Genomic DNA, 11,739 nt, shown 5'->3' with positions numbered 1-11,739 from the left:
GTCTATCCTCTGCTATTTTCTTTCACTAACCCCAAAACAATTCTCAGCAACCTTGGAGCAGGAGTGTAAAACGCTTTGCTTTGAGAGGTTACAGGGAGTTCTGCTGAGAAGGAAGACGAGTGTGACTTTGCAAGGGTGAAGTCCACGGTGGTCATTTTTCTGAAAGATGACACCTGTCTGGAGTGTTGGTTCAGGTCATCACGCCAAAGACCTATTCAACATCTCAGGAGTTCAGCACGTTTGCTGAAATTCCACTTAACTTAATCCTATCTTTCGGGGAGTTTATTTTGGAAGCTGGGTCAGGCAGCCTCGTGGTCCCAAGTTGATGAGAAGCGGATATAAATCCCTGGAGATAAAAAGACTCAGCCTTGCTGGACGCCAGGAGAAGGCCTCTCTGAAACCCCACCAAGGTAAAGAGTCGACGCTCGGGTACCATCTAGCTGAAATCACCGGGAAACGTGCTATCTGGTTTCAAACAAGATAACTCCCCATCTTTTCTTTATTATCTTAGTTAACCCTAAGTTTCCACTTTTCCTTCTTAAAGTTTACTCCATCTCTATATTTCCCTGCCAGTAAAGATAAGCTAAAAGCCTGCAGACATTAATTTAAGATCTAAGGATATGTCTGTTGTTTCAAGCTGCAAGTGAGGAATCATGGCCGTATGATTTCTCATTGTAAAGCTCATTAATTAAGCTGTGTTATTGTAATCAATTATGCCAATCAATGTGTAAAATGTGTGATGTGTTTAAATCGTTTTGATAAATAAAAGACCGCACTGTTGTTGGTGGGTCAGAAATTTAAACACGTCTTTGTCCACATTTAATCTTCAAGGCACGATATTACTTAGTCCAGAAAAATGAAAGAATCCGTTTAAATTAAGTATAATATTATGCACTTGAATTAGTCCAGATATTATAAAATGTAAGAGAGCACCCCTGAGCTAAATCCATCTCTCGGTGTCTCTCATTACAACAGCAAAATAACTTTATTAAAGTATTTTCAAGACAAGAGTGTGACCTGATTTACACACACACACCCTCATGTTCATCTCTGCAGAAAATAGATTATTATGGTTTACATGTCCCACACTGGGGAACCCCTTTGATGAAACAACAGCTGTCGTGAATACCACTCCTGATCTAAAGAAGCATTTGCGGTAGTTGTCCACAGCAACCTGGAAAATCTGCACCTTTTCATCCCCCAGTACTGCTCCACTGTGCCTGCCTGAACAACTGGTGGCAGGACTGTCAGCACCTCCCTCTGAATGCCTCGGACAGCTCCTCTTGTGGCAAGCATAGCAGAGATTAGCATGCCAGCAGTTCTCTTCCCCTAAAATCTCTGACAGCATTACCACATGCTAAGTCAAGGGCATGCGGAAGAGCCAGCTGTCAAGTAGAGCGAATTCCTGGTGTCGCAATCAAGGTCGCTCCCACCGTTCAGAGCAATGGTGCTCTGTGGTGGCTCCCACGGTAGGTGTTAACTCTGAAGCGCTAACAGTTTAGATGGGATATCCTGGCATGCTTGGAGAGTTTACTGCAGCTCTAAGGGTCCACAACAAGGCTTTAGGGTGAAGTCAGTGTAAGAACAGAGACAAACAAGTGGTACGCCGACGTCCCCCGTCGCTGAGGGGTTTGAAAAGTGCGTGTTTTAGTTTTTGGCATGAGTGTTTTTCTGGACTTGAACAAGGAATGCAACTAAACCTTAATGTTTTTGGTGCAAGATATTGAAGATAGAAGGAGTTACTGTGGAGAAGAACAGAAGTGATTTATTTATTTTGCTAGGCTGAGAGGGAGCAGAGCGATGGATCCTGGTGAGTGGAGAGCATCATTTTATCCACCACTAGGTGTAGTGGTGGAACCAGGGGATGGCCAATGGTGGCCTTGACCACCATAGATTAATTTTTGGCCACCCCACTGGCCACCTCAATCATTTGAGGAAACTATACTTTTTAACAATGATAAAACGAGAAAGCATAGTTGCCTCAAATGATCAGGGGATGTCTGCTTTCGTATATGATGGCACTATCTTGGATCTTGACATGGAAACCTAATTTTCTATAAAGAACTTTCTTACACTTAGTTACAGTCACACACTAAAATGGAAATTGGGACCTCACTTATTTTTCAATCAAGCCCAAAATATAGATGTACAGATGGAGAGTATTTCCAGTAACCGTCTTCGTTCCATGATGGGGTCCGACAAACAGGTGAGAAAGTGTTGGACACAAATGACAGCAGTGATTGTGGTACACCTGCTACAAAAGAAAACATTTAGTTATTGATCAAAAAAGAAAAGTGCTGCTCACAAAGGCTCAGATTCTACGCACACGTTATTGGTCAAATATTTTTTTGTGTTCAAAACTGAAGCAAAAAGAGGTAAAGCACTTTGTCACACATCACAGATTGCATTTATTGAGATAAGAGCCTCATCTGCAGTAATGGAGACGTTGCTCTGGCCTGTTGTGATGAAGAAGGAACTGAGCTGAAGGGCAAAGCTCTCTTTTATTGGTCCATCTTATGTCCAATCCTCACCTCTGGTCATAATGTTTGACTGAAAGAATGAGATCCTGGAGAAATGGGTTTCTTCTACAGGCTGACCGACCGGGCTCAGCCTTAGAGACAGTGAGCAGCAAAAACATTCTGAGAAGGTTTAGAGTAAAACCACTGCTCCTCCTTATTGAAAGGACTTCAGGCTTCTGATCATGACGCCACCTGGATGTCTCACTCTGGTGTCCAGACAGCGTACATACTCTGTTAGTAATGCATGGTAAGTAGAAAAATAAGTAGCATGTACATATCTGGCATTTGCTAGGTACTTAATGGAGAAGTACCAAAACAAATCAGATATCCATCCATCCATTCATATTTTATGAAATGCATATGTCCAACCATCACTGTGCAAGAGGCAGGGGACACCCTGGACAGGTCCATCACAGGGACACATAGAGACAAACGAGACAAATAACCATTCATTCTCTCTCTCACCTAGGGGCAATTTAGAGTTACCAATCAGCCCAACATGCATGTTTTTGGTCTGTGGGAGGAAACCGGAGTACCCAGAGAAAACCCACGCATGCATGGAGAGAACATGCAAACTCCACCCAGAAAGGCCCCCCGGCCGGAATTCGATCCAGTGGCTCTCACTAAGAGGCGGCAGCTGTACCAACTGTGCCACCGTGCTGCCCCGTATCAGATATGTACAAGGTAAATATAAGGTATACAGGGGGAGTGGTGGCGCAGAGGTTAGAGAAGGTGGGCCTGTGATCGGAAGATCGCCGGTTCAAGCCCCGGTACAGACAACATCAAAAATGTGGGTGGGGTAGGTGAAGCACCCACACCTGCCCCCACCCTCATTCGCCCCACTCTGGGCCCATGAGCAAGGCCCTTAACCCCCACCATCTGCTCCCTAAACAGGTCTCTCTTGAAAATGAGTTCTCATGGCTCAATGAGACAACCTGGATAAATAAAGGCTAAATGAAAAAAAAAAAAAAGGTATGTAACCAGTAAGTACCAGGTAAGTAGCAGCTCCATGCCTGGTATGTCCCAAAAATCTGATACAGACCCTGTAAGTACAAGGTATGTACCCATTATGTACCAGGTAATTATCAGTTATAAACAAGGTATATAACCAGATTGTTTCAGGTAGGGTTCTATGTATGTACCTGATACATACCAGGTAAATACCACGTATATAACCAGTATGAACCAGATGCGTACTGAGCTATTATCATGTATTGATACTAAAAAAACTAATCACCTACTAATCATCTATGCAAGTGCAATAATTATTTTATGACTTATCCTTGGACCTGGCTGAACTTTAACCATGGATAGATCTTTGATTGGGTTTGGTTCAAATCCACACAGGAAGGTTCTGCAGTATATGCGTGTGTGTGGGGTGTGTGTGTTTGCATTGTGGGGGGGTTAGGATTACAGATGATCAGCTGGAGATAAATTCAACAATTCATGCTGATTTTAATTACAGCCAACAGGGCTGTAACATGCAACATTACAGGGGCTAGGTTTCATGCAAGTCGTCCTCTGTTTTTTTGTTTTTGTTTTTTTTTTCATCCTCCCACCCTTGGTTTGCCCCCTCCTTCACTTTAATCCAGTGGTGGAATTTCACTCGACAAGTGATCAAAGCCCAGTAGCACGATGCCAGGTGCGGCTGTAGCTTCAGCTGTTGACAACCACCTAGCAATTTTTCCCTGTTCCTTTTCTCCTGCTCTGAAAAAACCCAAACAAAGCTGGGTGAACCGCTGTGAGTTTGAGTCTCTGAAAAACAGTTTCTCCCTTCCATTTTTTCAGAAATTTATTCTATTTTTTCCCCAGGAAGGGAAGTTGGTTTAGTTTCTTTTCTTTTTGACGGTGATCTGCGATCCTAGTCTCTGTTCCCCCTCTGCGCTCTGTGTGGTGGCCGGTTTGAGGAGTTCTGTGACAGTAAATTACGATACACTTGAGACAGACGAGCAGCAGGAGTTGGGGAACAGAGAGAGGATGCACGGCAGGGTTTAGGCTTTATTAAGGCTCAGCCACCAGGCGTTGGCACAACAACCCAGCATGCAGGTGAGGAATGCAGCACGAAGTAGCTCTCTCAACCTATAGGTGGTCTGCCAGTGAAGGAAGAATCACATCAGCTTTAATAGGTATCTCATGTCCAGAAGCGTTGCACGATAACTGCCATTCTTAGCAGATGATAACAGAACGGACTGTGGCAAATTTAGGATTTTTGTTATTGTTTGTCTTTGTCTCTTCTTAAGCCACATATTATCTTGTAAAACAGTTTGTTGCTGTCATTTAGACTAAGTTATATTTAATTTCATATTAGTTCATTTATTTTAGTTAAGACAGTTGTTATTAAATTATTGACTACGGCTGCACGATATGAACCAAAATTGATATCTCCATATTTTTAAAGATAAATCGCGATATACGATATGTATCTCGATATTCAAACATCTTCTAAGTTCATGGCACAAACCAATGCAGACATGTTCCTCTTTTTAGTTTTCAACATCGCCTTATAATGTCGCTGTTTTTGTTTCGGTTTTTTAAATATACAATTTTCTTCCATTTATTTTTTTAAATTCTTATGCTTTCTTTTATGATTGTCTACTGTTGTCATCATTATTTGTTAAAAACAGGTCTTTCTTGTAAATGAGTCCCGAGGCTCAGTGAGACTAACCTGTATAAATAAAGGTTGAATGAACGGTTGTTACGGGGATAGTCCAATCGTGTCAAAGGTGAAGTTTTGAATAAAAGAGTCACAGTTGGTGGAGGAATTGAAACCAGGACAGCAGACTCGACTCAGGTAACCCGAAGAATGAGCTACACCCATTTATTATAAAACAGAAATATTGTTGCGGCAGCCAAACTGTAATTACAGAAGGATAACTCAACAACAGAACCACGAGGAGGCACGAGGAAGATCAGGACGGCATAGGAAATACTTAATTCTCCACTGACTTGTAAACTGACACTGAGGGATTTAAGGGCCCGGCGTACTCCATTTGAAGCTGGACAGTCGACTCGCGGTCATGTGGTTACGGGATGTTGGTTTTCACACGCACCTTTCAAAGTCCTCAAGTCCCAGTGCACTGAGCTCCTGGGAAACCCCTCCCATTGCAGTATATGTCACCGTACAGGTTTCCTCCTGCCAGGTTCTCCACTCTATACGAGCATCCGCCGTTTGGTCACAGATCTATCAAAAAGAAAGCAGCACACTTTTCAGAAGACAGACTCCTCCGCACACAACGTCTCCATAATCTCCATCTAGGAGTTTTTGACAGTGTGACTATCTAAGTCAGTGGCGGCTCCAGATATTTTTCTGCAGGTGCTGGGGGGGAGGGCTAAGCATTTTACTGAGGGTGCTCTGAAGGATCATTTGTTCTTTCAGTTCTCAACACCCACAGACACAAGCACAGAGGTGCACTCAGGACTCAGACAAGTGTAGTCACCAATAAAGTGGATAGTGAATATGTGGTATTCTGCAATTTAATTAAAGCATGTACAAACATGACATACATAGTGTAGAATGTAAACTGTTACATTCAATCCACTGTATTGTTCCCCCAGATGTATCTGTGTATAAGTGGACGATTTCAGTGCACGACGCTGAACGCATTACAAAGTCACAAGGTTGAAATCATTCACTGGCCATCAGAAGTCTTCAGAACAGGTCCCGCCTGTTATTGGGAAATCCGTGTCTTCCTTTTAGAAAATGCCAACAAGCAAAGCAAAACACGACATCTCCACCCACGCTGTATTCCAACCAGCCACCTTTGTTAAAACGTCTCTGTTGCACTCCAAATAGGTGTGGTCGTCTTGGTCCATCTTGAGGGCTAGTTTAGATCCTCCAGCTGTCCAGCGCTAGCAGTGTTAGCATTCTCCGCAGATGTGGAAGGACGACAGTACGCTTGATCCCCTTCTTCCAAATTATTGCTTCTTTGCTGGTCGCAGTCTGCTTCCAAAACATCCTCCTTCTCCGATTCCATCCTAGGAAATTTGGGTAACAGAAAACGGTCCATTTTTGCATTTCGTGCTCTTTTTAAACGTTTACCGAAACTTCTGGTCCGGAAGTGCAAATTCAAGTTCACTTCCTGTTGTGAGATCGGATTTTTTCAAACTCAGTATAATCATTGATTGGGTTTTTTTTTTTTTTAATTAGTTGTGTTTTGCGAGGAAAAATATCACAACAACCACATACTAAAGAATATAAACTTAGATGAAAAAGAAAATCTGATATTTTCTTGGGGGTGCTACGAGGGTGCTATAATGTTTCCATAGGGAGCTATAAGACCCCCTAGCGCCCCCCTGGTGCCACCGTCGATCTTAGTGTGAGTTGAAGAGTCGTACAGATGACTGTCCAAGCTTTTTTCCGCATTAAATAGCATGCCCACAAACTTCTGACCAATCGCAGAATACTTGGCACATCCTCTCGTGAGAACAAAAGTTCACCTGGGCCTTGTGTCGAGAAGGGAAGCTCCTCTGAGAACAAAATGACAGTTTTTATCACACCACTATGTCAATGAGATACGATTTTGCAGCTTCAAATGGAGTTTTTTTCTCAACTGCACAACATCCTGTCACTATCAGAAAGCATTTGTGTGAAGTGTAATACTCCACGTATCTATCTGCTGATGGTGTCGAAGCTGCTGAAAGGTTCAGTTCACCAGTAGGAGACTGACTAGACTGATACATTCTGCACCATCCCATTCTCCACCCGTCTCTGAATTTTGCCGCAGGCGTCTCCATTCTGTCTCTGAGCACTAGAAATATACTTTGACACCTGCGTGGGAGCTCTTCAAACGTCTGAGACTCATGTCCAGGTCTAAAAACCACACTGATGATTTAAAAAGAACTATTAAAAACCCTGGTACAAAGGCATGCATCTTTATTTACATGTACTTTAGCAGGTTAAATCATAAATGGGAGGGTAGTTGTCAAAATGGGTTCGATCTGAGTGGAGGTGGCCAACAAGTCAATACGGAACATTATACGCCGATCGACGAACTATTAATTATACAACAATCTATAACAATGGCCCAGACATGCAAAGACCTTCCATATGTTCGTACGTACTATACCATAGTATGACTGACATTAAATAATGTGCGCAGCCAAGAGTGCAGTTTTACAAGCACACAAAAATCAGAATGATTTTCAAAAACTGTTCGGTCAAATTGTGGCCGCGTGGCTCACTGGTCATTTGCTTGCAAACAGAGTTCAGTGAGACTCAAACTGGGAATTCAAACGTTTTCCTGCAATTTTGAGGGATAGTTTTTTTTTTCCACCAACTGGTCTCCCAGCAGTCTCGGCACCTTTGGGTTTAATGCAACACATTGTCAGCACTGAGGTTGGACTTGTTGCTGTTTTAAGTGCTTTATAAATAAACTGGCATATGATATGATATGATATGATATGATATGATAATGATATTAAAGCCAAAAATCAAAGTCAACTTTATTGTCAAAACTGCAATGCGTACAGGACATACACAAGATTGAAATTTCATTACTCTCAGACCCATGGTGCAACAATAACCATTAAATATTTAATAAACATTAGCATAAAATAAGAAATAAAAGTATGATACTATCCTAAATTATAAGTATAGCAATATAAAAAGTATATCTATAAGTCTGAAGGTCTTGACTTTGACATTTGAAGTAAAAATGATGAATGCAACAGATGAAATGAATGTACATTGTACATGTATGAAGTCCTTGATATGGATAAAAACGTAAAGTGACATATGCAGTATAGTAATATGAACAGTACTGTAAATATAAACAGTGGTGCAAATTAAATGAGCTCATGAACGTGTATTGAGTGTTTATATGGTATAGTATGGTAAAGTTACAAAAATCGAGTATAGTGCATATTAACTTGTATTAACAAAGTAGAGGGGTTCCTGGAGTTTACATTATTGGTAATTTCATCAATGAATGCAAGTTAAGTGGGGTTCTGAGGTTTCTGTACCTTTTTCTGCATCTGATGGAGTCAGACAAGTTGGAGTTTTGTCTCCTGTCCTTTTTTAACGTGCACCTTGATGATTTGTCTGTTGAACTAAATGATTGTAAGACTGGGTGTATGGTGGGTAACCATCTGGTAAATCATTTAATGTACGCAGACGATCTGGTCCTGTTGTCTCCCTGCAGTGCTGGATTGCAGCAGTCAATCAGGGTCTGTGCTAGACATGGTGTCCACTTTGACATCGTGTTTAACCCTAAGAAGAGTGTTGCGATGACTGCTACAACTAAGGAGGATCCGAAGATGAATTTTCCTTCTTTTTATTCAGCAAATCAAGTTTTGGACGTGGTGAATAATGTGAAATATCTAGGTCACATTCTGAGGAGTGATCTCTGGGATGATGATGATGATGATGTGAAGCGACAGTGTTGTAAGTTGTACATGCAAGCTGATATGTTGGCACGTAAATTTAGTATGTGCACAGGTGATTTTAACGTGTCCCTTTTTCGAACTTATTGCACCTCCTTTTATACGGCTCACCTCTGGTGTAACTCCAGTAAAGTTATAATGAAGAAACTGCAACTAGCCTATACACCATCTTAGCACCAACAAAACTGGTTTGTTCCACTTTGGAGTAAGCTGTTGGAGGAAGAATCAGGTTTTTTTTGTGTGTGTTTCCTTGACTGATGAAGCCTTCTGGATTGACGGCGAAACGTTTCAGCACAAAAAAAAAGAAACTGTCCAGATGACCTGACTGAAAAATGTTGGATTGTGTACCTGGATTATTGAGCATGGACTGTGTTGTTGGCCTATAGGATGCATTTAGAATCCTCCTCAGACTTCCAAGATGGACGTCAAGTCACATGTTTGTCCTGAGCAACTTTTCATGCTTTGCTGAGGAACATCATGTATAAATTTATGTGCCGCTTGGATCAAACTTAACAGGAAGAGCTTTGTCCAATGCAACATACAATGATACAAGTACTAGATATAACGCAAGCTTTTTGTTAAATATTGGAATAACTGCTTTGTGATGGATGTTTGTTTTTTACTTGATGATTTGTTTGATCTTACTTTATTTTATTTGGGATGGACTACTTTTTGTCTGGAAATAAAGATTGATAACTGACCCAGGAGAATCACGACACTTCTCAGGACAGTCAAAAAGGTTTCATGCCTTTTTTTAAAAAAAAACACGTTTCAAGAGTTAATATTCGTGTTCTGAAGAGAACAAACGCCGTCCTTTAAAAAATAAAATAAAAACTGTTGTTTTCTCCCTTTGAAGAATCGGTTCTGAAAGTAAATCTGACTGAAGATTATCAAAATAAGTGAAGCCGTGTTGATTCACATTATAGCAAATCAAGCCAAAAATATTCACTTGATTCCTTTCAAGTGAATCTGAAAATGGATTGTTGTGTGGAAAAAAAAAAAGAAGAAAAAGAAATGAAGGGGGCAGAAGAAGTCTTCTCTGGCTGTTAAATTGGATGTGCATGTGACAAATTTCAAAGGCTGTCAAAATATGGGGGGGGGGGGGGGAAAGAGTTAGAAAAAAATGTGCATTTACATCATAAATGCACAGGTTCTCTTTCAATAGGCCTCTTCAAAACTCTGTCAGGCTTTTAATGGTAGTAGAGTTCAAAGTGGCACTAGACTCCCACTGCTTGCACAGATAGAAGAACAGTGTGTGTGTGTGTGTGTGTGTGTGTGGGGGGGGGGGGGGGGTATCTGCATGTGGCCACCTCATAAACTCAGTCTATCCCAGTTTTACTCACCCAATCCTCTCCGACCGGCCTTATTGTAGCTGTGAGTGATTGACAGGTGCGGACAGGAAATCGATTGCAGTCACGTCTCGGGGTTCCTCCCCTCCACCTCTGTGATCTCACCCCATTACTTTTCCACTCTGCACTCCTTTCTCTGCTCTCTCCCGTCTCCTTTCAGCCCATGACTTCACTTATTCTGCTTCTTTTCTGGTTCTCTCCCTCTTTTCTCCAGGATTGTCGGCGGCGCGTTGCTCGAAATGGTGTCCCGGGGAACGTTGCGAACGCTCTGAAGGCGCTCCGGATCCCAGAACCCAGGCAGCCTCAGCCAACGAGCCGTGCCCCACGGTGATGTCGCTGCATCAAAGCCACAAATCTTTTCCCTCTTTTTTTTTTTTTTAATATATTTCTGTCGCTTTTTTCTACGGTGGCACTTCCAGCAGCTTCCAATGTTTAAACTTCACGTATCAGCCTCATTACGGAGGCTCAAAGCCTTCCATCTACTCTAAAGGCGCTCATTTGAATTTTTAATCACACGTTCGTACGAGTGCTGCGCTCAGCAACTATCCGACACGTGCACGCACACAGACACCCACTCGCACGCATCCCCGCTCCTTCCGAGTTCTCTCCCTCTGAAGTTTTAAACTTCCGTTTAGGAAAAGTCTCGCTCGGCGTTGATCCGATGAGTTTGGATTTGGAGCGATGGCGCCGTCTCGTTGCACGTGGGCGGCAGAGTGCTTGACTCGAGCTAACGGTGGCGCTGCGTTACGCTTCCTGTTCTTTTTGATGTCAAATATGTAGCCCGAGTGTAGAGAATGCTCTTTATAAAACTTCCAGTGACACATCACTCAGCTCCCGTACTGGATTTACTGTAAGGCCTTCTCACGCTCTGTTACCATGTGCACACAGTCTTGGCGAAGCTACAGAGAGACTTTGTATCTCAAGTAATAACAGCGTGAGGGAGAAAGAATCCTTCAGATCTTCCTGCAAGAAAAACACCTTTGAATGTGAATTTCCTTACAGAAGCTTTGAAAATCTAATGCATAAACATTATCTTCTTTCCCCCCACCCTTCTTATTGCTCCCTCCGTTCACCTAAAGCGTACAGGCTTCTGAGCGACTTTGGAAGAACTTGCCTTTTTTTTTTTTTTTTAAGGCTCCTCTGTAACTTAAATAAGAGGCGGACTGGGATTTGGATATTGTTCTGCCTCATCAAAGGCGCAGATCTTCAGCTATCCTCCCTCCCTGTTCGCCTGTTGTCTGTCACCGCCCAGTCTTCGAGAAAGATGATTCTCTGCAAGACTGACGTACAGTAATCTAAAATAAATCTCCCTTTCTCAGCTGCGTCTGCCTTACTTTGTTTGTGTAAACATCTTTTGTTGATCCAGCAGAGTCTCTGCAAAAGTCACGGAGTCGTCGCTGGTGTCCCAACTTCCTGAAAAGTTAAAGTTAAAACAAGCGGAACAGAAGCGAAAATAGGCTAAATCCTCGCTAAAAGCTAAAAGATAGGCA

At 42.2% G+C, this 11,739-nt stretch overlaps 1 protein-coding gene across 1 annotated transcript in view; it reads left to right on the top strand.

The window, feature by feature from the left end:
• LOC119422696 (perforin-1-like) overlaps positions 1–3,407 on the top strand; it is a gene marked incomplete at its 3' end in the record, with an annotated part of 9,127 nt that extends 5,720 nt beyond the window's left edge. Inside the window, exon 3 of the mRNA XM_037690089.1 lies at positions 3,377–3,407. Within this exon, the coding sequence (XP_037546017.1) occupies positions 3,377–3,407 (31 nt within the window). The remainder of the gene's footprint in view (positions 1–3,376) is intronic.
• Between the last annotated feature and the right edge of the window lie 8,332 nt (positions 3,408–11,739).

Source organism: Nematolebias whitei, chromosome 16, assembly GCF_014905685.2.
Source record: "Nematolebias whitei isolate Nwh7 chromosome 16, NemWhi1, whole genome shotgun sequence".
Classification (NCBI taxonomy): Eukaryota; Metazoa; Chordata; class Actinopteri; order Cyprinodontiformes; family Rivulidae; genus Nematolebias; species Nematolebias whitei.
The sequence above is the reverse complement of the archived record's forward strand: the minus strand, read 5'-3'. Positions and strand labels throughout refer to the sequence as shown.